Below are 21,830 nucleotides of genomic sequence, written 5' to 3' on the forward strand. Positions count from 1 at the left end.
GATGGCGTACGTATCGTCCCCAGGTAGTTTCGGCGGCATCGCGGTCCCTTCCCCTCTAGAAGGTCAGAATGCCGATCCGCATAAGTATCTGATCTACCATGATCATGTGATCATATAACCAGATCAAGAGTCATGTCAGTGGCCAATTGAAAATTCGAGACCAATAAGCATTTTCTGTCGAGGGACAAATAACACTGTAAATTTCTAAAAGTCATCAAATGTTGGTGCTTGGCCTCTGAATTTCTCTTCGCGAACCTTGCGAGCCTTGTGCACAGTACATGAGTATTGAAGCCTTAGATCCACCCCTGACTCGAATTTTCGGCAAGAGACCGTCCAAGACAATTAAGCTTATCGAAGGCCCACAACAATTTATCAAGAATTTCGTTCATTAAAAGATTCTGATATCATCTTGCAGATGTTCCCGGATCAAGCAACATTGCCAAGCAAGATCCACACGGCCGAAGTAAAGATGTGATGCTAGCGAACGTTGCTCAAGGAATGAGAGTCCTTTGATTCGTGAGAGCCACAAAAATGACCAATCTGGTTTTCGCAGAACAGATACTTAAATCGAGAATCTGCTATATCATCTGCTTTTATTGCCTGCATAATTCCAGGGCATTGTGAAGCGAATAACGACAGCCGCGTTACCACTACCGCTGTGAGCTTGTGAACGATAGTGACACGGCCTTTTTCATGAATCGGTGGATATGTCGTAGAGGACCCATTCGACATCATTTTCTCCATATAAGGATGGAAGTTCTCCATTTTTTCCTGCTGCAACCAAACTGTTTCGTATATGCGACGATGAGAATGAAAATGGGCCAACTCACAGTATATAAGCTACGGATGCATCACGATTCACGACTCGGTTGGTAGATCTGGCTGCAAAACCAGGTAATCATCCAACACATTATTGAATCACGCACCTAGGAAATTCTGTATACACATCGTCCTTCTTGGAGAAAACGACGGTATTCACTACAAGAATTAGACTGGCACAATCGATAGCCCTCATCCTATAGATCATACCTAAGCAACATAATTAGTCGTAGGAAAATTGGGTTTCAAATAAGAGTACCACTATATCAACCAGATGTGCCTGGATATAAAAACTAGATGAAACCAAAGTTGTTGAGCTTCACACAAAAATGCTGTATTGGGCCTGGTATCCGAAAGTACTATATTGAAGAATCCGTCGCAATGCTATATGTCACCCAATTCTCCATCGTCTCACTTCGCCTTACGTTGCCTTCGGGATTTTCCTTTGGAGTTCTCCATCGCTTTTTCTGTAGTTTCGGGGCTGTCAGATGGCTTCTCACTTGATCCATTCGCCTTTTCCGCCGCCTCCTTTTCCTTCTTCTCCAAAGCTCTTTTGACAGCTTCCTCTCTCTCGACTCTTTCGATCAACTTCTCACTTCCCTCCCACAACTTCTTTGCAATCTTCTCGTCCTTAACATCAGATGTAGTGAAATCTATTTCACTGCACTCTTTAATGAGCTTTCCACCAGGCCCTCTTCCTAATGCTGCTTCCATAGCGGCATACGCGATACTCTGTGCACCCCCTTGAGAGCTCTTCAGTAGAAGCCAAACATTCTGCCATAACATGACATATAATGCCAGTCCCCACAATGTACCCCGCGAGAACCATCTTCTGAATCCTGGTGTACGACAATATCCCGGATCCACAAATATCACTCGCGCGTTCATGATCGCTTCATCAGGTCGTTTGTATGACTCGAGGTGCTTCTGAAAAGCTTGTCCAAATATCATCAATGCCATCTTACTTCTGGCATATGCCGCAGAAGGACTCCAATCCTTCTTCTTCATCGCATCACTACCATCTCCAACAGTGGGACTCTTGTTATAAGAGGAACAAGTTGTAAATATAATTCGCACATCTCGATCCGGTGGTTGAGCGCGAATCGCAGGACTGAGAATACTCAAGAGGTGAAAATTTGCCAAGTAATTTACCATCCAGGTTTCTTCAATACCCTCTGCTGTTGTAACGCGAGGTCTGCCAGGAGGTGTGAGTGTCGCAGCACACAGTAAAATCATATCCAGTCGCCGAGGCGGTGCGTTGTTAATCCATTTCGTAGCAAACTTTCGAACGCTGTACAATGATGACAGGTCGACTTGTTCGGCGTAAATTAATTCGTTTCCGGATCTTTCCCGCAAGTCCTCGATGTAGTCGACAAGGAACATATCTGTTGGAGATTGACGTGTGAGAAGAACTATCTGCGCTCCTCGTGATGCTAGATCCAGAACTGCTGCAGCTCCTATCCCAGACGTCCCTCCTGTTACCAGAACCACTTTCCCATGCATCTTCCTCTCCGAAGAGTTCTTCACTCCCGCAGAGAATAGCTTCACCAGAACAATGACAAGGACAGCTGGTACTACCTTGGCCATAGTCCAAAGACTAGGGAGCCAGGTAACCTTCCCCCATATTACATTTGCAACGAAATCGACAGGCATAACTGTGGATAGGATTTAAGCTATTGGTGAGGCTATTGTAAGTTTCTCAATATAGCATTATGATCATGTAAGATAAAACCGAACAAAAGAGGAAAAAATTGTACAAGTGAAGTATGAAAGGGTGAATAAATGAATGAATGAATTGGTAAGGAGACACTGACAAAATTCCATATTTGTTCAGATTGGGGCTGACGAAGCTTTGTGGCGCTTGTGGCGTAAGCTATGTTAGCGTCGTTACGGCCAATCAGCCCTACGTTTGAAGTTTCCAAAACATCACCACTGTGCCATAACATGAACTTTTGCTACTACTAATACAAGATAAATCTGCTATTCTAGGATGGACAGTATGTCGGACGAAGATACTTACGAAATTCCATTGCAAGATCAGAGAGCTTTCGGAGCTGGTATCAAGAGGAAACGCGTCAAGTTCGTTCAATCAACTTCGTCATCCACAATACAGCCTACGCCATCTACAAGCTCTGCAAAGAGTATCAGCGATTCATATCTCAAACTGGTTCTTCCTCAAGACTCCTCGATACTTGAGAGCACTTCAAGGGAGAGCACTATATCTCTAAGGAATTCGGAAGTATGTGAAGTCTGTAAGCTACCTCTATCTACAGATCTGGAGTCGATTATCAACAAGGATGAGGCTGGTTCATCTGGCCCGTCAAATACCACATCTTCTACCAAATCGCGACCTCATGAAGCTTCTTTAGCACATCAAGTATGTCTGAACCATTCACATCCCCCTTCACATGTCGATCGAAATAGAAAAGGCCTTACATATCTCTCATCGTATGGCTGGGATCCTGATTCTCGCCTTGGACTTGGTGCATCTGGCCAAGGTATCCAGTTCCCAATCAAAACCAAACCAAAAGATGATAAATTGGGTATTGGTGTAGTGATGCCAAAGAAGGGGGAGATAAGGAAGAAAGAGAAGCCACAGAAGCTTGATGCTGGAAAGGTTAGGAAATTGCACGAAAAGGATAGGAGAAAAGGGGAGAAGTTGAGGGAAATGTTTTATAGGAATGACGATGTGGAACGATACCTGGGAGGTGGATGACTGACCTGTGGCTCGAGTATAAGTAAAGCTTTGCTCGCTTTTGGCTCCGTCAAGTGGAATGATACACAGTAATCATGTAAATCATGTCCATTCGATGTGCCTCCTAGACTACGGAAGCAGGAATGAGAAGCTCCTCTAGATTGCAGAGTAGAGAAAGCATCAAAAACTAAAGTTTTCTCTGTATCAGACTCCCCGAGTCATTCGAATGTCAGGTTTGTGATTTTTCATTCTCAAAATTTGGCATTATCAAAAAGCATTCATTCGTTCTGAATGAATAATTTTATAATATATTCTCTTGATGACCGGAGTAGTCAATGCGAGTGCACTCGTGTTTGAAGAATTTATAGTCTGGTCGTATCAAGTGGTCAAGAATGCATCAATGGATGTTATTTAATGCTTTCCTTCAAGATAATGCGAGCCCCTACATATCCATGTCTATAGAAGTATCCAATAGAAGGACCTTGTCGACAATCGGGAGCTTACAGATTGGGAACCTTGCAGGATCCAAAACGACCAATTGTTTGTCGAGGCAAATTCTATCTCAGCCTCGCCTTGCATCAAACGAGGAATCGCCATACTTTGGAGTCGCGTTTGTTGGCATGAATTCTACAAAACTTACTGGTCCTCTTTCTCTGAATAAATAAACATTTCAGATTGCATTTCACTTATCTATCACTTTGTGAACTTTATGACTTCATTCCGTCCAAGACGTCTTTCTCCCACGCTGTTAATTCATTATTCACCGTTCACTTTTGTTTCGTTCGCTTTCCGCGGGCAGATCTATCACGGCAAGTCCACCTTCTTACTTTTTTTCAATAACGAACCACAACCTTACTCAACCACTTCCATTTTGCTATCTGCAATTGCTCTTTCTTACCTCTTATCAACGAGCAATCTTCCATGAGAATCGAATAACCTTCATATCTCAACAACGTCAGGATGGATATTCCTGCAGAATTCGATCTCCCGCAGGTCCAAACCATATTAAATGCATTGAAGAACATCTGTCGTGATTACCCCGCTGGAGGTTCTGTTCTCAGAGAGCTCTTACAAAATGCTGATGATGCCCAGGCATCGGAAGTCGTATGTAAATTTACTTTTCTCATTCAACTACTTCTATATTGTTCCCTTTTAACCCAACTTGCAGAAATTCTTTCTCGATGAGAATAGCTATGGGACGGACAACCTGCCACCTAAGCTCGCTCAATACCAAGGGCCAGCTCTATTAGCTTACAATAATGCCAAGTTCAAGAAAGAGCATTTTCAAAGCTTGTCACAGGTGGGAAATTCGCTCAAGATGGAGGACGGTTCGACTACAGGAAAGTTTGGTCGAGGTTTCAATTCTGTATGTATGACGCCGAATCTATGATTTCTGTCAACTGACAGCAAGCAGGTTTATAACTGGACGGATTCTCCGTCTATCGTATCAGGTCATCGCGTCCAAATCCTGGACCCTCATAATTCTTGGTCGAGCGGCGGGAACGGCTATAACTTCGTAGAATACTCTGAAACCCCTAGTTTGAAAGCCCACATGACTGTTTATCAATCACTTATGAAGGATGTGAAACAACCTTTTCCTGGCACCATCATTCGACTTCCTCTACGCACAGTTGAACAAGCAAAAAAAAGTGGGATCTCTGATCGCAAGATCACGGCTCAAGAGATGGCTCATGTACTGGAGAAGTTTACTGAAGACTTTGGAAAAGAAGGTTTGTTGTTCATGAAACATGTTGTTAAAATCTGCGTGATTTCGAATATTACTGGTCTCATCGAGATCGAGGTGATGAACAAGAAAGCTGTTCAGTTGTAAGTCTTTTCTATATTTCACGTGTCCCTCTATTAATAATTCATTGCGTAGAAACAAGACTAGAGTCAACGACGCAATCGTCAGCTTGCTGAAGAATCCGTCTCAAGACTTCGATTGTACTTTTGAAATGGAATTGAGGTACCAGAACCAGAACGAAACAACCAAAATGCGCTTCATAATCCACCACAGTATACAAGGAAACTCGATGACAGAAGAGATCCGTAAATGGAGCATAGCCCAGAAATCCTTGCCCTGGGTTGCAGTGGCCGTTCCCTTGCACGTAAGTTAAGCCTCCTGAAAAGTAACAGTTTAGTCACCATCACCAAAGTATTACACTCAGCATTACTGACAAGTCTGCAGGTTGAAAATAATACCGCTATACGCGGATCTTTATTCTTGGTGATGCCATTACATATACCCATCAATCAGCCGGCTCTTATTCATGGCTTGTTCAGCATCTCGCCAGATCGAGCCCGATTGTATAAATCTCAGGATCATAGCTCGCAGGATCAGTTACCGGCACAATGGAATCAATACCTATTCAATAGCTCAATTCCACATGCTTGGACTAAGCTGCTTAGCCACCTTGCTTTATCTTTTCCACCTGATCTATCGTTCAAGTATTGGCCTCATAAATCCGAGGATCCTGACAATTTGTCTAAGGATGTGCTCGCTCAAGTGCTTACGTTGATTAAAGATCAATCCCTGCCTGTTTGGTATACTGTGAATGGTTACATCAGTGCCGACGCTGGACTTTTGGCGACAGGAAAAGAGTCGGAATCACTAAAGTCGACATTGGCAGACGCGCAGATTCCAGTTGTTTATATCCCAGATAAACTGAGAGAGGAAGCCAAGAAACTCTTCTTGGATCTTAGACTTGGACCTCAGACTCTGTGCAATTATCTGCGCGGCAAGAATGACTTGGTCGTTTCCTGGCCACAAGCAACAAGACAACAGATCCTGGAATACATTCTCCCTACTCTGGGCTCATCAGACCATGAAAAAGGCTTAGCATTGTTTCCATTCGAAGATGGCTCATGCCGTTCAATCGATGATCATCTTGCTTTTGTACATCGCGATGGTTTTGAAGCCGAGTTATTCCAACGCGACCCCAAGCATAATTTGGACCTAAAGCAATTTTCTCAGACAAGCTTGAACACTTTACAAGATCGTCTAAGAGCCTCAAAGTTCCACCCTCACATCCGCCACCGTTCTGCAAACGATCTCAGGGAGTACGCCATGGCATACTTTTTCGATAAGCTTGACGTTAATGCCGACATGGCTGCTTTGGATCCTGATCAAATATCCTTTGTCACTAAGTCTTGGACTTGGATACATAGAAGTTCAGATATCCTGAATGAGGGTACTGCTAGTCTCTGGCTACTTCCTCTTACGAATGGCAAATATAGGAAAGTCAAGCCTCGCAATTGCTGGGCCATCATACCACCGCCTGGATCGCTCGGCGATACTATCCAAAAGCTTGGGGAAGATAATAGAGCTCAAAGCGCGCCGGTGATCCTCTCAGGTAGCACGGGCTTAGACAGAGGTCTTTTAGCAAAATTGAAAACTGCTAAGGCAGGAGAAACCCTGCAAGTTCGCAACGGTGAGGAATTTCATTTCTTATTGCAATGGCTCGCTCGGTCCCATCTTGCAGTTGAAGAAGCATCCGAAGAAGATAAATTCATCATCATTGAATATATCGCAGAAGCTGTTGGACGACAGCTTGATCCTGAATACATAAATTATCATCCAGCAAACTTGAAGAAACTCCCAATTTTTCGAGAATTGACAAGCGGGAATGATGGTGATCGTCGGTATGTAATCCTTGCTCCCAGAGCTCGAAAGTAACTAACACTATTTAAAGGTATCCATGGGTGCGTATTGAGACCTTCAAGTCTGCAATTGGGGTCATTGATGGAATAATTCCCCTTCCTATATTCAAGGACTACCAATTTATAGATGCGCAGACCATTGCCATTCAAAAAATCCTTCGTTATCAGAAACTCGCTGTGTGTAAATCGAAGATCGAAGCACTGCAAGATCATATTATTCCAGCTTGGAAGGGACTTCAAAAGTGCACTTGGTTACCATCATCCAAGGCGCAAACCGCAGAACTGATGCTTAAATTCTACTACGACTTGTCCCCACAAGCACAAGTAGCTATGTTTAGCTTACCGATAGTACCAACTCAGTCTATTGGTGGGAATATAACCGGCAAGTTCGCTACCGCTGCTGTTCTAATCGATCCTGAGAATAGCTGGCTGAAGAGCGTGTTCTTTAGTGACGAGGAAGTGTTACCTACCGATGACCAATTTGCGCGATATGGTTCAATTTTCAAGAAATTTGGGTTGAGGGCTAAAGTTGACGAGTTGTTTGTCTATGACCGAGTCGGCAAATTTTTGAACAGTTCCCTTCCTAAAGAAGAAGTCTACAGTCGTGCTGAAAACTTGTTGAAGACTTCTTGCTCCTGGTCTCCGTCAGAAGCAACGGCGACAAAATACAAGCAATTCCTGAAACGCAAGTGGCTACCAGCTACTTTACCCGATGGAAGTATTGAAATGGTAAGCCCGAGCGAATGCCGCGGTGTTCAGGATCGTTTGCGTGCAGGATATAGGCTGCCTATCTTTTCTTTCACTGTATCTTACCGTTGGGCCGAGTTCCTTGGATGGAACAAAATCTTACCTGTCGATATCTTACTTGCCCAGCTTGATCAAGGTGTCATCAAAGATGAAGGGCCTGTTGTCAATGCCGTCCTTACTTATTTGAGAGATAATTTCCGAACTGATATAGTTTCGGAATCATTGAAACTTCGTCGATGCATTCTCACAGACAACCGTGTATTCGTCACTGCTTCCAAGGCATTCTTTTCTGGTTGCACTTTGCTCAGTCCTTTCCTGGGAAATGTCGATATTGGATTCGCAAAAATGCACGAAGATATCCTGAAAGCTATGAATGTCAGATTGAGGCCAGGAGTTAAAGATATTCTCGATGTTCAAGCTCAGATTGAGCGATCTGGTCATCCTTATAAAGAATCCGACACCGAAATTCTCTTAGAAACGATCAAAATGGCCAGCAAATATTCTAGAAAATCTCTGGGGGGCTTGAAAATATTGGATCAAGATAGTATTCTGTGCCCGGTTGAGGATATAGTTTACAATGATATGCCACTGCAGTCTGACAGGATTGTCGATAAAGTCAGATTTACCAATTCGAGAATCTCTGAACAGACAGTAAATAGCTTGTTTATAGAGAAACTGAGCGAGCGATTGAGGAAAGGAGAACTGCAACTCGCTGACGATGATGATGATGACGAGGACTTTCAACAGTGCGAGGCTATAACGACCAGCATATCCACTACTCTTGACCGCTACCCTATCGAAAGTACTTTCAAAGAGTACCTAGCAAACGCGGATGATTCCAAAGCATCAGCAGTCCACTGGATGTTAGATCCTAGGCATCATCCAACTGAAAATCTTCTTACTCCAGAGATGAAAGATCTTCAAGGGCCAGCTCTACTGGTTCATAATGATGCAGTATTTCAGGATAGCGACTTCAAAGGTTTCAAGAACGTTGGTGTTGGCAGCAAACGAGAAGATAGATCAACCATCGGTATGTTTGGTCGAGGCAGCCAGACCATGTACCATTTTACAGACAATCCAGTCTTACTTTCTGGAGATTACTTGTTGATACTAGATCCATTGCAGGCATGCCTCCCTTTAAACAGAAATTGGCAGGCACGAAAGCCAGGAGTGAAGATTTTGCTATCTAAGCTCAAGCAAGTTCACCCAAATCAACTGGCTCCGTTCCAAGACTTATGGGGCTACGATAGTGATTCTGATCATTATGATGGCACAATTTTTCGTTTCCCTTTGAGAAAACATGTTTCACCTCTAAGGGCAAAGCAAGAGCCCCCATCCGTAGATTCTGTCCGATTGCTCTTGAATAAATATTTTCAAGAAGCTCGAATTTCCCTGGTTTTTTTGAAAGGAGTTCGGGTGGTTAGTTTCAAGGGACCCAAGGCGAAGGAACTATTCTGGTCGGTGAAGATGAAGAGAAGAAAATCCGTATCTGACTACACACTTTGTTATGCAAAGCAGATGCTTGGCCCGGACGTTACCGCGACTGAAGATAAGTGGTGGATCTATTCAATGATTGAGGAGACACCTAGCGGTGAATACCAATCCAGACTTAGAAAGAATGTAGAGTACGGCATCGCAGCATTGGTACAATCAGAAAATCAACGGGTCACAAAAACTTCGGATCTACCAACGCCAAAGTTGTTTAGCACTCTCCCTCTACCTGAAGCATCGAATTTGCCAGTGCACATACACGCTACATTTTCTCTCTCCGGAGATAGGAATGCACTCATTGCTGGAGGCGAATCATCTGAGGCCGAGGGATCAAAATGGAACTCGTGGTTATTGGAAGAGAAATTGGCATACGCTTACTTCAAGTTTCTGGAAGGTTTGGCCCAGAAGATTGGCTCGGATGTGTTTCAGTTTTGGCCGAGAAGATATCCAGTAAACGGAAGTCGCTTAGAACTGTTATGTAAATCTTTCTGGGAGAAGCTTCCTCACAGTTCAGCAAGGCTGTTTCCTCGACGTGATACAGGCACTAATGCAACTAACATGAATATGTCTGAGACGGTTTTCGATCTCCTGCAGCCACAATTTTCTAAGCAAATTGCTCCAGTATTAGAACAGCTGGTGCCGAATCTATCACCAAATTTTCCTGCTCACATATTCACCGGTATCAAATCGATAGGTGTTGCTAAGTCCATGGATCGTTCTGGCTTACGTGAGCTCTTCAAGTCCAAGGAGGCTGGTGACTGTCTTCAAAAGGCGATGGTTGGCGATTCCCATTTGATCGGCAATGTCCTACGTGAGCTTATCCCAGTAGGAGATGTCTCTCCGGAGGAGTTAGCAAAATTAGACGGATGCAGACTGTTACCTCTCGCGGACGGAACACTAGGACAATTAACGCCGAATCTGTCACCCATGCCTCTGAATACTCGAAATTACTACACCGTTACGAAGTTGGAACTGGAAATTTTTAACTTCGCCAAAACCATTGTAATATTTCCAGAAAACATTGATCCTGACGACCGCATAGGCGAAATTGTCAGAAGCAAGAAGTTCAATGTCATGGGCCTGACAACTTCCCACGTTCCGGAGCTTCTGTCCATGAAACCTCAAGGATCTAGGGTTGTAAATGAAAAGACGGATGATTGGCTGGAACTCTTCTGGGATTATTGGAATAAGTTTTCCTCATCTGCCGTGAAAGAATTGCCCCAAAAGTCTAATACATTTGGTTCTCTGCCATTATTCAAAGCAAAGTGCGACGGTGTCTGGGGATACTATACCATGCCGGAACTGGAAGCTTTGCCAACTATCATTGAAATATCGAAGATGGAGCATGAGCAGTTATGTAGTTGTATTCCTGGTCTCTATATGATCAGACCAAAACTTATGCCCAAATCAATTGCTTATGCCGAGAAGTCCCTGGACGACCATAAAGCTTTAGGAAGATTCATAAATGCTTTAAATATATTGGCGCCAGATGAAACCTCAATTGGGCGTTTGTTCGCTCAATTGGTAACTGGACAAGCTCTCAAGAAATCAAATTTCATCAAGGTAAATTTAAATAATCAAGACTTGTGTCCAAAGTTTCCTTGCTAATTGAAGATATAGCTACTTCGAGAACTCATCATACCTCATGTAACAACAGGTCATAAGACTACCATTGAGTACTTGAAGCTCTTACCAATCTGGCCTGCGTACTTGCCGTCGAGCTCGGAGCACAAGTACATCGCAGCCTCATCCGCAAAGTATACCAAGCAGCCTCAGCTTTTAGCACCTTGGAACAAGAAACTTACAAATTTTATCGATTTTGAGGCCATAGACTATCCCAGAGCCGAAGAATGTCTTGAAATGATGTCGGTTATTTCGGTCACTGCTGAAAGCTTGATTCAAAAGTTTGAGTCGAAGGACTTCCCATCAACTTTACAGACAATGAATGAGACTGCCTATACTCAATTCATCAGCACTTTAACCGGAATCGTATCTAAGGCGAAGCAGGATTCCTCTCTCGTCAATAAACTGTCATCCTTAACCCTTGCGGCAGACAGAAATGGTAAAATGCACTCACCTCATGAGTTGTTTGATCACGATGATGAGATTTTCAAGGCAGCATTTCAAGATACCGGCCGCTATTTTCTTCATGACTGTGTAAAAGCAAAAGAATTCGACACTCTATGGTATAGTATTGGCCTTCGTCGACGAGAAAACAATGGCTGCTTCAAGATCCAAGACTACATGGAGTGCCTACGAACTCTAGAAGCTTTAATTGAATCTAATGACTACGGAATACTAGTGGATCCAACGTCAATCATACACGAAAGAATGACGAAAATTTTGTCGCCACTAATTGCTCCAAGTTCCGCCACGCATCGATTCGATCACCATGATTGGAACGCACTTGCACGCAAAACGATTTTCGTAGTCCGAAAAGATAATTCTCGCGAACCATCTTATCGACGAGGGAGCATGGACAGAGTCTCAGAGTGCAGTACAGCAATTCCATTATCTGACGTTGTCCTCTACAAACATGCGGCAATCTGTTGGAGCAACACACAATTTGTGGTCCTGGAACCAACTGCAGAGATTTTAAGCAAGGTACCAAAACATGGAGAACCATTCATGATTGAGGTCTGGAAGCATCTTGAGCACATGGTAGAGATATCAAAGAAAATTTTTCGCGCAGACATTCCGGATTTTCTGTCGGATCTCTTCAAAATATATGACTATCTTCAAAACAATCTTGTGCGCAGCAAAGAGTACTTCGGGGTACATGCTCACAGCTTGGACCGAACTGATCTCTGGCTCAACTTGGACATTTCAGATCCTGTGCATGTCACCATTGAAGACTTGCAGTCTTCATGGAAGCCTCTTCAGCACCTCTTGCTCATCAGCTCCACTGATGCGCCACCGTTAGAGTGTATTCGACTAAGTTTGAGTCCATATGAAAAATTGTTGAAGGAACTTGGCTGCAAGTCGATTTATCACCCCACCGTCGAGCTGCCTGCACCTCAATCAGCGCAATCACTGATTAGCAGTCTTCGTGGCCACCGCAAAGAAAAGCAGATGATAGATATCGTTTTTGTCGCCGAGAATGTTCGTTTTCACGCGCACAGAGTTGTTTGGCATGCGCATCTGGCTACTGTACCGCCAGTTTCTCTGGTCGCTGGCGTAATGATCAAGAGATATTCTTGGATTTGATGACGGCTCACACACTTCGCATTCTCATTGACACGGCTTACGAAGAACCAATCAACTGGGAGGAGATGACTGTTGGCCTAGTGTCCCCTCAAGATGCCGACGCCAATGACCACAAATTAGATCTATTACTGGATTTGCATAAAGGTGCAGATTATTGGCAGATGCTCGCACTGGCGAACCAAGTCGAGAGAAAGATACTGGAGCAGTTTAGACTTTTTATAAGATTAGATAACGTGAGAGAGTACCAGGAAATGGCTGCAGATTCGAATGCCACGGTCTTCGAGAGAGCATGCAAGAACTTCTGCGAGGAGAATGCAGCAGCTTTGAAGGGATGGGAGGAGGCTGCTGCGCTACAAGCTGCCATCGAGGCAAGGGAAAATTCCTAAAAGGATCCATAGTATCTTGGTGCCATTAAAAAGTGATAAGCTTACGGTAGTCAGGAACGAGAATTGAGCAAAAATATTCGCACAGTTTGTTTTATTTGCATATCGAGGGTCCCTGAGATATGATAACGAAAATACAGAACGGACACACAAATACTGCATTCGGATGTAACTAGACAGGATAGATCATGGACAGCTCACATTTGATATAGTTTAATGAATTAAAACAACCTTAAAATGGACCCAATTGGACACTGTGATGACTCGTGACTTCAACTTGTGAACTTCGTCTGGTCCACGATTCCTGATGAACCCTCTCTCCCCTTCTTTTTTTCTACCTCCCGGTGAGCTTCCTGAACACTGCCAGCATATCTCTTATGTGAACCTTAAAGATTGAAAATCACCCTCTAGGAAACATCAGACCATATCGTATCAAGCTGAACCAAAGCATATTATATAAATTAATTTTCAATTTCCTATTACACGCTCATGCTACTCTTGTTCCTGCGCCGCTCGTCTATCTTGTACATCCTGTATACTTCATTCACCGACTACCAATGTGTCCCTTCAATATCTGTCATAATCCTTTCTGCAAATATTGTTCGATGTTTTTCGATTCCTTCATTTGCTCTTCACACTTTTAGAACATATCTTTGGCTCTCACTCCCTGGATGCAGGCATATCGCTACCCGAGCCCTGGTTCCATGCATAAAGTCTTTGACCACGATTTCAATATTTTCCCTACGTTCGCTCCATGTTCATCGAAATCGCTCTGGTCCAAAGGCTGGATTATGTTCGCTCATTTCTTACTCCTGAAAAATCCCATCTTCTTCTTCTTCTCCTTTCCATCCTCACCTTTCTTCTTCTCCAATTTACCGGAGGAATGTCCTGCTCCATCTCCTGCCCCATTCAGAGACATCTGTTGCATTCCTGCAGCCAAAGGCTTACTGTCATATCCTGGACTCTTCATTGGCGGAGCCGGAGCCCCTGGGCTTCTCGCAGGTCTTACACCTCCAGGTGCACTCCCTGGTCCGCCCGGTAATCCAAGTCCTACTTGAGGTCTGGGTGATGCGACAACGGGTGGAGGAGGAGGCGGATCGTTAGCTTTGAAAAGATAGGCCGGAGCTTTTGGTTTTGGTCTGTCAATTGGTAAATCTAATTGCTTCCTTCCGGCCGTCAAATCTCCCACTTGCTTCAGGAACAAGTTAGGGTTGAGCATATGTGAGGTAGCTAAGAATACATCTCTGTTGCAATCCTTTGAAATTTCATAGCAAGCTCTTGCTTCTGAGTAAGTAGCTCCACCTGCCATGAAAACAATAATTCTTTGCATGTTATCTGGGGTGGTACTACGCCCACGAGCCCATGTAGGCTTGGCGCTACGAAGCGAAGCTTGTGATTGAAGAGCCATTTCCTCAGACGGGTCAGTGGGAGGTCTTGTGTAAGGGAAGATATTTGGATCTAAAGTCCCTTTGGTGATTTCTTCGAGACAGCGTTGGAGATTGGTTTCATATCGAGACAGGGCAAGTTCTTCGTTGATTACAGTAGGTATAGGTTTTGGTGGAAATAATGGAGTTGGTACAGCTTTGGTTTTCGAGTCTGTAAGTTTCTTCGTGGTGTGTACCCCTAGTAATTCTAGGTTTAAGATTTCATTCATTTCTGAGAGGGGAAGCCCAGAATGATGTAAAAGACGTTCTAGATCTTCCGTAATCAATCCGTCTCGGAATATGACATAAAGTATAATAAGTCGTAATCGTTCCTTGGGAGCAACAGCTGGATTATCTAATAGACGAACAACTTGTGCACCCATCTCCTTGGGTTTTCGGTAATCTTCGTCCAGTCCGTGGCTAGAGTTTGTTCCGCCAACGCGATTTCCGGGAGCTCATGGTGTTGGAAGATGTTCATACATTCTTGTGCCATATTCAAATGTAAAGAGTATGCTTCTTTCATCTCCTGAAATTGTGGCAACCCTGCTAACATATCTTTGATTTGACTGATATTGACATTTTCCGCATCTTGATTTGCGAAATGTGGATTATCTGCGATGAACTTCTTGAAATCGCTCATTAACTTCTGGATAGTTTTACTCATATGCTGGTGCCTATTTTCTACCCAAATCTTATCTTTCTCAGTGATTTCCATTTCTTTTTCTTCTTCTTGCGCAGTCCCTTCATTCAACACAGTTGTGTAAGTGACTTTATCGTGGTCTTTGATTGGAAGGAGGTCGTGTGCCATGGCTTGGTATGTGAATTCGTGCAGTATTGGTGCTAATGTGTCCATTGATCTGTCTGTTATGAGTAGAACACCTTGAGGTCGATTAGATTGCGGTGGGAAACTGGGGTTATATTGTTGGTACGCATCAAGCTCCTCCTGAACAAATCTGGCTAGATGAGAACAAAGAACCGCTGCTTCATGTGTAGGATTCTTGGGTCTATAGTAACGTATTTTCGGGGATTCTCCCAGAGAAACGCAGATTCCAGTGATCTATGTATCAAATCAGTCTCCATTCTGTAGCTCATATTGACCAACGAATCCTACCTTTTGCGCTAGAAGTTGCATATGATCGCGCACCAAAGGAGCGCATGCTGGATGGAATAAGATGGGAAAACTCCAAGGGTCTCTGAATGTTATTAGATGCGACTCGCGTGGATAGAAATCTATGGATAGAGTCTCCCATCCGCCCAATTGTTCTTGTGCTTGTCTGGAGGAATCGATACGCCGGCGCATCGTTGGATCGAGAAGGGCGACCCATACTAGGAATGACTTGCGATATCTTCGACGTTCGAAATCTGCCAACAAACAATCGACAACATGTGGTTCGGGTGATAGGAGGTATATGGCATCCATGCCTGGATTCATTTCCCTCCTGCTTTCGAGTGTTTCCACATCTGCGATCACTTTAGTAGCGCCCTCTCAGCACGCATAAATCCACATACTGGCGATATTCTCGTTGAGAATGTCATCTTCCTTCAGGACACTAAACACAATCTTTTTGGTCGCCTCATCGATGACGAGCACCTTCCACTACAGTTGTTTCAGCATAAATTCGATCGCGGAGTGGGAAAACATACGTCGCCTCGAGTGATTGACTTTATGGCATCCAAAATAGCTATAGATTATATCAGTTTGTATACATTTCCCAACATTCATGAATTCGAGCTTACCCTGGCGCTGTTCGTCAATGGCTGACACCCCCATGATGGGCGGTGTATGACTTGTTGGTGTAGACTTTTTAGAGGTATTTTCGAGAGGTTCAAGTAGTGAAATTAAGGAATATTAGTCTTCAGTATCGAATGAGTAGCACAGAATGATTGTTTGTGTTTTCTTGTGGTTGTTTGATTGAAAGGGAGTTTGATTCTTGGCGGGGTCATGTTCACATTGGAAACAGAAACATGATGGCTGTTTCGTGAGGCGGCCGCTTATGCGCTAATACAGAGTGAAGACAGGACGGCACAGAAAGACCAAAGCTCAATCAAAGCTACGACGACATGCTGTTTTATATAGATTTACAATGTCTCAATATGATTATCATAATTAAACCGATATGAATCTTTCCCTCTCCTTTATTTATATATATTACTGTGTCTATGAATGAGTTCTATGAATCAGGTGCTCACAGCAGTATACATACTGTCTACAAATGATTCCTCTGGAGTAAGTGCTCACAGAATGACTATCAAACTGCATGCGATCTCTTCACAAGGGCAAAAGATGATCGATAGTGGTCTTTCACCTACTCTTCTAGATTGCAACCCTCTACGGATTAAATATATCCAAAGAACATCCGGCTTGAAATTTTGTTTGATGGTGGAGCGGATCTTTGGTATTAATGCAAGTATCCACAAGCTGTCTCAGGAACATGCGAGAAACGATCAAAGGGAACAATGCAATCTGAGTACTCCGAGTGTAGATATAAAGTACAAGATTATTAAGTCTACGTGCTTCTACTCTCCCAATTGTTCAGAGTGCTAGCATTTTCAGAGAACGGTCGAAGCACCTAGCTGGTGTGCCGAGATATCATTACCTTTATCAAAAGAATAGTTATGTCCCATCAATTGGCAACACTAGAATATGGAAGTCACTATGAGTAATAAGCAGGCTTTGTGAAGACTAACCTGGCTGGTAGTATTGAGGGTCCAGATATCATCTCACCGACATCATCTCAACGTCGGATCTATCCTTATACTTTGAAGCGTATCGTCGGGGTTGTAACGAGAAAAGCCATTGCGTCGTCTCTCAGTGTAGACATTGATTGATATCTATCAATTTTTATTTAGCCCAAGAGGAGCACTTTGTTGCTGAAGCTAGGCTCGGCAATCGTTTTTAATCAGGGGAAGTGGAGGTTTCCAATAACAAAAATTTGTTCCTTCTTTTTGAATCATCATGTGTTAAATCTCTTTGAAACATTATCTCATTTGCATTTGAATCACCTAAATCATCAAAACAGTCAGGTAATTTCCACATGCTCACATATTTCCGGCTACTGAACCTCTCAAGTCGTATTGCAATCTAAGATCTTGAAGACGCCGAGAAGGGTCGGATTCGGCGAGTATTGATAGCTAGACGGAAGTTCATCTTGCTCTTATTTCCGCGATCTAGGTCGTCTAACATTCCTGTGTTTCGAATATTGATAAAATGGGTCCAATCAGATTCTCTACATCCAGCGAGCCCAGATGAGAATAAGCAAGGCACACGAAGATATGGGGGGATGGCGGGGTGGGGGCGGGGTTGCTGATCGAGTGCTGAACATCAACTATACAGGGCTGCTTCAAACGACATCGAACTAACTCTATGCTATCATATGACGTGCTCCACATGAAATACCTAAGTTTTGGAGGTCTTGATTGACAGTATCTTGCTACTTGCGCGCAAATTGTAAGGAATTAATGTTGCGGGACTACAGTCAAATTTGTATTGATTTTGTTCCTCACTCATGTACACAACCCACATACTCCCTTCACGCAAGCCAAATTTATTTTTCATATCTGCTGAAAGACTCATACTAAGATAGCACAAGCTTAACCACATTCCCCTAGATAAATCCCCAGCACCAGACGCCCATTTCACTCCATCCCCAAATACAAAATCTCGACAAGCCCTAATAAATCTTCTACTTACACCAGCTAGCCCCAAACTCCCCTAGTTCACCACTAGCAAACGCCAAACCAAACTCAAAATAACTATAGAAGCTCACTAGATCACCTTCAATTGCTTTTAAATCAGCACACATATTACAGTATTGAAAATTTTGTAGATAGTTGCACATCTGAGCTCTAGCATCTTGATCTTTCCTTATATTTTCATTCTTGCACTGCTGTATTGTTAGATATGCACATCGTACTCCAAATAAGGTACTGAAGACCTTTAGAATTGCATGACCAACTTCTTTGCTACCCTGAAAATTCTGTAAATCTTGTTGCATATCGCGTTTTTCCATGGTAATTCCCCAATTTCCAATGGAAATTTCCTGATTACCATGGTACAACAGATATGCAACAAGACTTACGCTTACCCTCTGCTACCCAATATAGACAGCTCTCTCCTAATCAGACAATGCACCAGCCCATATCGATATACCTCTCCTATCACACCTTACAAAATCACGAAGTAATTGAAATGATACAAAAAACGCGGTGGTTGAACGTGCTTGAAATTATCATTCACGCGAGAGTAAAACCTCTCCACAAATATAGCTAGCTAAATAAGGGGATCTTGGTATCAAGTCAAAAAACTTGCATCACACACGCTCGATGCTGACGCTACGTAGGTAAATCGCAACCTCTCACTGCTGTTCTTAACGCACAAACGCATTCGACTGACAAACATTTGAGATCCGTTCCCTGATCATCCAGATGAGTGTCACTAAAGGTCAAAAGATACTCTACATACACACTTCTACGGCCATCATTGACAATCATTCATTGTAACCCTTAATGCCCATCCATCCCTGATATCATCTACCACTATGATGATTAAGCGATTTCTTTCTTACCCACCCATGTGCAAACTATTGTCGTCTGAATGCACCTTGTGGAGGAGGTGGCCCACGACCATCGAAAGGAAATGCCGGCATGCCCTCCGCTGAGAAAGGACTCATAGCTGGTGGAAGAAAACCCGGCGGTGGGCCGTTAAAGTAGGCCGGATTAAATGGCATATTTCGAGGACCCGCTAGTGCCTCTGGAGGGGGAAAGTTGCTCATGTTGCCAGGCATTTGAAAGCCCGGTGGGAGAATTTGCTGAGGCATTTGCATCGGCCGTGGGACGTTTCCGCCTAGACCAGGAGGGGCCGTTGGTCGGAATTGTTGCGGAGGAGGAGGATGTTGAGCGGAAGGCTGTCCTGGCCAGCCTTGCTGCTGCAATTGCTCGAGACCTGGAGGTGGTCGTGTAAGAATGTGTGTGGGTTGAGGCCGTGGGTTATCATGTTGTGGAGGAGGTCCACCCCGATAAATAGGTTCGTCAAAAAATCCAGGTGGGCGACGCTGTGGATTTCCACGCTCGCGCTGAGCTTGTAAGTCCTGTTCCCTTTCCAATTGTTGTTGATGTTGGAGTTGACGGCTAGGTTGTTGTCTGGGTGGATGGCCAAGGATGATCTGCTCTGTTCTTTGAGGCTCTGGAGCTGCTTGTGCTTCTCTCATGAGGCTCATAAGGAATGCAGTCTGTTCGGAGCGAGGCTGTTCACCTCTGAAAGAAGACTGACTGATAGCATGCTGACGCTGGTTGACCAAATGATTCAACATTTCTTCTGGACGTACAGTTGGTTGACTACCTGCTTGTTCACGTTGAGCGCTAAGATCATGTAGGTTGTGGGGATATAAATGAGCAGCCGGTCTCATATCATCATGACGGTCTGGAAGACGCTGTTGCGAAGAATCGCGGCCCTCAAAAGGTGTACTTGGTTGGGTATCTTGTGCGGGAGGTTTCGATTGCATCATAGGATTCGCAGGAGGAGTTCCACTGGATTGTAGCATTGCAAGTATCATTGGCATTGCTTCTTTATCCGCAGGGGATTGAACATTGTTGGTCAAACCGTCAAGTCTATGGGCCGCTGGCTTTGGTATAGCTGTTTGTGGTTCCGCTTTTTGCAAAGTCTCATCTTGAGTGAAGAATTTGTTAAACCTTGAGGTTTTCCCACCCGGTGCAGCGGACACGGCAGATTTTGTCATGTTTTCTGTATTCAGATCAAACTGTGATGCGAGTCCATTGTCATTCTTTGGCTGAGCCCACAAACGGAAAAACTCATCTCCATTAAACCCAGTATCAAGTGGCGCAAGGGAGACAGGCTTTTGTGTGCCAGAGATAGAAGAATGTTCGTCAACCTTTGACTGCGTGGCTTCTTCCGCCACTGTGTTACCTTTGGCAGTTGGTTTATCCTTGGAATGCATTGCATCTTTCCATTTTTGCATATCCTCTGCTGTAAATTTGCGCTCATTATTGCCAGTAGATGTTTGCGATTTTTGAAAGTCATCTTGTGGAGCGACTTGAATACTTTCGTCTTCCGCCCACGCTGGAACATCACCATTATGGTCGTCGTGAGCTCTGTTCCTGTCTGCCCAGCGTCGGTCACCTCTGTCCTTGTCCCCACGATTATCGAACTCTTTTTCTCGCCAACTTTTATTTCGATTCTCAAACCTATCTGCATTCGTATTTCGCTCTCGGGGTGTTGGCGGCCCATCGTTGTTCTCTCGGAACCAAGTAGGTTCTGTTCTTCCCCGACCATTTCCAGTTCTGCGATTATTGTCTTGTTCATGATTCTTTTCCTTGTCTCGGGAGAAATTCTCAAACCCTCTAGGTCTTTCCTTTGGATCGCGCTCTTCTCGATCCTTGAATCGCTTTTCATCTCGGTGCCTCTCTCCGCCCATGCGCCCAGTAAATCGCTCAGCTCCTTCAGTACCAAAACTCTTTCGAGGTTTCACCTCCATCCAACCCTCCTGGTCGACACCATCACCACCAGGCTTCGGTCGCAGCATATCACGCCGGGGACGATCGTCACTGTCATCGATTTTTGTACGATAGCTGAGTTTGCTTTGCGACTCGCTTTCGCGGAGGGCGGGTCGATCTGGAGAATCGATACCTTTGCCTGCATTACGAGCAGGATTGGCGGATGAGAAGGTAGTTCTCGTAGGCACAAGTTGAATCGTCTCGGGGTCTATCTGCATATCAGTACGAGAGAACAAGCAATGACTGGAGGAAGTGAGATCATTGGCAGACATACTTGCGTTGTTTCGTGGTCGTCGATTTGTGTGTTCTAGGAGCGGATTTGCATCACGATCTCTAGTTCTATCAGGTATCCTCGCAGAGGTATTCCGATTCGGATCAGGTGTTTGTCTGGAAATAGTTAATACAAGATATTATGGCTGAAGCTTCTTGCAACAAACCCCATCCATTCTGCAGAAGACAAAAGACCAGGAGGTTTTACAACCAATGGTGAGTCTCGCAGAAACAACAATTCGTCTCTGGTATACCGACGAGCTTCACCCGTGTCGGGAGCCATTATAATACGTTGATGTGATCGTCTTGAGAAGTATTATGAAGCTTAAATTATATGCAGATGGAGAGTTGTATTGTTGGTTGAATTAACAATATTTAGTCCAGATGACCTTCTAAATTTTGTTAGCTGTAGGTGTGTGTTTGTTTTATGCTGTAGTTGAAAGACTGTAGATTATAAGTATGAGCAAGGACGTTCTTATAGCCGAGCTCAGCGCAGCTACCTAAGTAGGCGCAAAGCTCTACGGTTTAGACTGTTGTAATCTGTAGGATGTGAGAGGGACTTTGAATTCGTCGTGATTGTTTGTTTGGTACGGCGAGGAGGGGTTTTAAGGTGAGGGTTTTCGA

At 44.0% G+C, this 21,830-nt stretch overlaps 5 protein-coding genes across 5 annotated transcripts; 2 read left to right on the plus strand and 3 right to left on the minus strand.

Annotated features, from left to right (window-relative positions):
- Positions 1-1,230: 1,230 nt before the first annotated feature.
- Positions 1,231-2,472, minus strand: Bfra_005647 (putative retinol dehydrogenase 13 protein; the record flags this gene model as incomplete). Its single annotated transcript, XM_037336026.1, has 1 exon — positions 1,231-2,472. The coding sequence occupies one exon, from the start codon at positions 2,470-2,472 to the stop codon at positions 1,231-1,233; it is 1,242 nt and encodes a 413-aa protein (XP_037191236.1).
- Positions 2,473-2,818: 346 nt separating this feature from the next.
- Bfra_005648 (putative g-patch domain protein) lies at positions 2,819-3,535 on the plus strand (the record flags this gene model as incomplete). Its single annotated transcript, XM_037336027.1, has 1 exon — positions 2,819-3,535. One exon carries the CDS (start codon positions 2,819-2,821, stop codon positions 3,533-3,535), a length of 717 nt encoding a protein of 238 aa, XP_037191237.1.
- Positions 3,536-4,474: 939 nt separating this feature from the next.
- Bfra_005649 (putative protein binding protein) lies at positions 4,475-13,005 on the plus strand (the record flags this gene model as incomplete). Its single annotated transcript, XM_037336028.1, has 8 exons — positions 4,475-4,618; positions 4,683-4,880; positions 4,929-5,341; positions 5,394-5,622; positions 5,703-7,156; positions 7,207-10,975; positions 11,033-12,514; positions 12,535-13,005. 8 exons carry the CDS (start codon positions 4,475-4,477, stop codon positions 13,003-13,005), a joined length of 8,160 nt encoding a protein of 2,719 aa, XP_037191238.1.
- Positions 13,006-13,801: 796 nt separating this feature from the next.
- On the minus strand, positions 13,802-16,197 carry Bfra_005650 (putative sec1 family superfamily protein; the record flags this gene model as incomplete). The annotated part of the gene is made up of 6 exons (XM_037336029.1): positions 13,802-14,846; positions 14,978-15,483; positions 15,538-15,887; positions 15,936-16,023; positions 16,071-16,108; positions 16,164-16,197. 6 exons carry the CDS (start codon positions 16,195-16,197, stop codon positions 13,802-13,804), a joined length of 2,061 nt encoding a protein of 686 aa, XP_037191239.1.
- Positions 16,198-19,006: 2,809 nt separating this feature from the next.
- Bfra_005651 (uncharacterized protein) lies at positions 19,007-21,489 on the minus strand (the record flags this gene model as incomplete). Its single annotated transcript, XM_037336030.1, has 2 exons — positions 19,007-21,323; positions 21,374-21,489. The coding sequence occupies 2 exons, from the start codon at positions 21,487-21,489 to the stop codon at positions 19,007-19,009; spliced, it is 2,433 nt and encodes an 810-aa protein (XP_037191240.1).
- Between the last annotated feature and the right edge of the window lie 341 nt (positions 21,490-21,830).

This window comes from Botrytis fragariae, assembly GCF_013461495.1.
Source record: "Botrytis fragariae strain BVB16 chromosome Unknown tig00000075, whole genome shotgun sequence".
NCBI classification, from domain to species: Eukaryota; Fungi; Ascomycota; class Leotiomycetes; order Helotiales; family Sclerotiniaceae; genus Botrytis; species Botrytis fragariae.